The sequence below is a fragment of the Malurus melanocephalus genome, unplaced genomic scaffold (assembly GCF_030028575.1).
Source record: "Malurus melanocephalus ecotype Western Australia unplaced genomic scaffold, MMel_1.1 scaffold_3929, whole genome shotgun sequence".
In the NCBI taxonomy this organism is placed as follows: Eukaryota; Metazoa; Chordata; class Aves; order Passeriformes; family Maluridae; genus Malurus; species Malurus melanocephalus.
Window position 1 is genome coordinate 1973 of NW_026627161.1, and position 2897 is coordinate 4869.

The 2897-nt window shown below is 61.6% G+C and overlaps 1 protein-coding gene across 1 annotated transcript in view; it reads left to right on the forward strand.

Annotated features, from left to right (window-relative positions):
* GCC1 (GRIP and coiled-coil domain containing 1) overlaps positions 1-2692 on the forward strand; it is a 4661-nt gene extending 1969 nt beyond the window's left edge. Inside the window, exon 2 of the mRNA XM_057389199.1 lies at positions 230-2692. Within this exon, the coding sequence (XP_057245182.1) occupies positions 230-1489 (1260 nt within the window). The 3' untranslated portion in view covers positions 1490-2692. The remainder of the gene's footprint in view (positions 1-229) is intronic.
* Positions 2693-2897: the final 205 nt, after the last annotated feature.

The window sequence follows — 2897 nt, forward strand, 5'->3', positions numbered from 1 at the left end:
CCGTGTCCCCCTGTGTCCCTGTGTGTCCCCTGTGTCCCTGTACTGCTCTAACTCAGCCGTGTCCCCGTGTGTCCCCCCGTGTCCCCACACTGTCCTAACCCCTCCGTGTCCCTGTGTGTCCCCTGTGTCCCCGCGCTGCTCTAACCCCTCCGTGTCCCTGTGTGTCCCCATGTCCCCCTGTGTCCCCTGTGTCCCCACACTGCCCTAACCCCTCGGTGTCCCTCCACAGACAGCGCAGGCCGAGGAGCAGCTCATGCAGCGCTCTCAGCGTGAGGAGCAGCGCGTGGCCGAGCTGGAGGCCCAGGTGGCCCAGGTGTCTGAGCTGCTGGGCACCTACGAGAAAGCCAAGCAGAGGGACCAGGGCACCATCCAGAAGCTCAAGGAGCGCATCGTGCAGCTGGACCTGGAGAACAAGACCTTGGCCATCGCCGCCTCCAGCCGCTCCCTGGGCGAGGCCGCCGTGGAGGAGGCCACCCTGGACGTGACCGTGCTCAAGGAGAAAATGGAGAAGCTGAGGAAGCTGCTGCAGGTGGCGGCCGGGAAGGGGACGGAGGTGGAGGAGCCACGGGAGCCACGGGAGCCGCGGGAGCCAGAGCCACCCCCGGGCACCGGGGACGGGAACGGGGACAAACAGGAGCTGAGGCAGCTCAAGGAGGAGTTCGAGCGCTACAAGGTGAGGGCGCAGCAGGTGCTCAAGAGCAAAGCCACCAAGGATGTGGGGCTGGCCAAGGAGCTGGAGGAGGCGCGGGAGCAGCTGGCCGAGCTCCGCGACAAGCACGTGCTGCTCCAGCTGGCCTCGGACGACACGGAGAAGCGGCACCGGCAGGAGCTGGAGGCCAAAAAGCAGGAGCTGTCCCAGCTGCAGCAGCTCCACCGGCAGGAGCTGGAGCGGTGCCAAATGGAGTTCCGKGAGCGGGCGCTGCGGCTCGAGGAGGAGATGCACAAGCAGCGGGACCGGGCGCTGGCCGTGCTGGCCGAGAAGGACCGGGAGCTGGAGCAGCTCCGCGCCCTCACGCTGCCCCACAGACCCCAGAGCTCACCAGGAGACGTTCCCAGCCAGGATTCCTCGGAGATCCTCCCGCAGGCGCTGCAGCTGGGCTCCGGCTCCGAGCCCACCTTCTTCCTGTACGCGGAGCAGCTGGCGCGCAAGGAGGTGGAGATCGCGGCGCTGCGCAAGCACAAACACCAGCTGGAGATGCAGCTCCACCAGCTCCAGGGCCGCCTCCTGGCCGAGGAGGACAAGCACCGCGACGAGGCGGCGGCGCTGCGGGATGAGATCCAGAAGAACTGCCGGGATAAGAGCAGGGAAGGGGCCAACCTGGAGTACCTGAAGAACGTGGTGTTCCGCTTCCTGACGCTGCCCGACGCGCGGGGCCGGCAGCAGACGCTCACGGCCATCATGGCCATCCTGCACTTCAGCCCCGAGGAGAAGCTGAGCATCGCCAAAAGTTGGGCCCACAGCTCCTGGTGGCTCCACGGGAAGAGATGAGGGCTGGGGTTTGTTGCCTTTTCCGTCAGGACTCRCTCCCGAGGACCAAAACCTCAGCCACACCCAGGGCTCTCCATGATTTGAGCTCCCATTGGTGTTTTCAGCATAATTCACAGTGGGTTTGTGCCAACTTTTCCAGCCCCAAAGCCTTTGATGTGGGAATTTGCTCCAAGTTGGGACTTGATCTGAAAACTGTGGAAATTGAAGATGCTGAGGTTTTTTAAAGGCAATTTAAAAATAATCCCTACCTGTCAGGCGTGGGATCGAGTGGAATTCACGTGGATCTTCCAACTCCAGCCCGGCTGGTGACTCAGGAGATGCAGGGGAAGGTGGGAAGCACTTTAGGCGGAGCTAAAATAGCACCAGCCGTAGAAGGCTCAGGGAATTGTGGCTCAATTTGGGWAATTTGGGCATTTTCTCCCCAGGTTCTTTTCCAGAGCCACGTTTAACCAGTGGATGCAGCTCTGGGCTCATCCAGGGGCTCAGGCTCTCCTTCCTTCCCAGGGATCCTCTCTGGGGTTTTCAGGGATTCCAGGAGGGAGAAAGGATCTCCCCGTGGCTGATTCCCACCCTGGGGCGCTGCCGAGTGGGAATCTGACCCTGGCTGGGAGCAGAAAGCAGAGGACAGGCTGAAATGAGTGCCCTGCTCCCGGTTTTTGGGGCTTCCAGGGGAGTTTGGCTGTTCTGTGGTGCTGATTTGGGAAGGAGGGGGCTGTGAGGGACAGGAGGTGACAGCTCCGGGCAGTGACCCTGGTGACAGTGACAGCCTGGCCAGGGCTCAGGAACCTTGATATTTTTCCCTGATTTCTTGGGAATTGGTGCAAGAAGGAGGCCAGGACATCCTGCACTGCCCTGGGATGTTTTGCTGGCGGGGACCCTGAGGCACAGCAGCCACTGGGCATGGGCAGGGACAAGGACAGGGACAAGAACAGGGACAAGGACAGGGACCTGCAATGTCTCTCCATTCCTTCTGGGCTGTCCTGGTCCTGTCTGCAGCCAAATTCCCTGGATTCCACTCTGTCCTGGTGCCAATTCCTCCTCAAAAAAATCCTCAGGGAAAACACCGAGTCCTTCCAGGGCTCCATGCAGGGATGGTCCCAGTGGGACAGCGGGATCCGGGTGCTGCCCTGRTGGAGGGATTTGGATGGGAATGGGAGGGTTTGTCCTGGGAATGTCTGAAACTGCTCGAGGATTAAAGTTGGCTCAGCCCTGTCCCCATTCCCAGTTTGAATCAGGAGGCGCCTCTGGAATGACAGGGATGGCTCCAGCTTTTTCTCTGGAGCCATTCCCACAAATCCAGAGGGAGGTGGAGCCTGCTCCTGCTTTGGGTTTGTCCTGAGGCTGMGGGGATGGATCCCTGTTCTGCCTCTGCTCCTGCAGGGTGGGGTGACCTGGGATGGATCCTGGG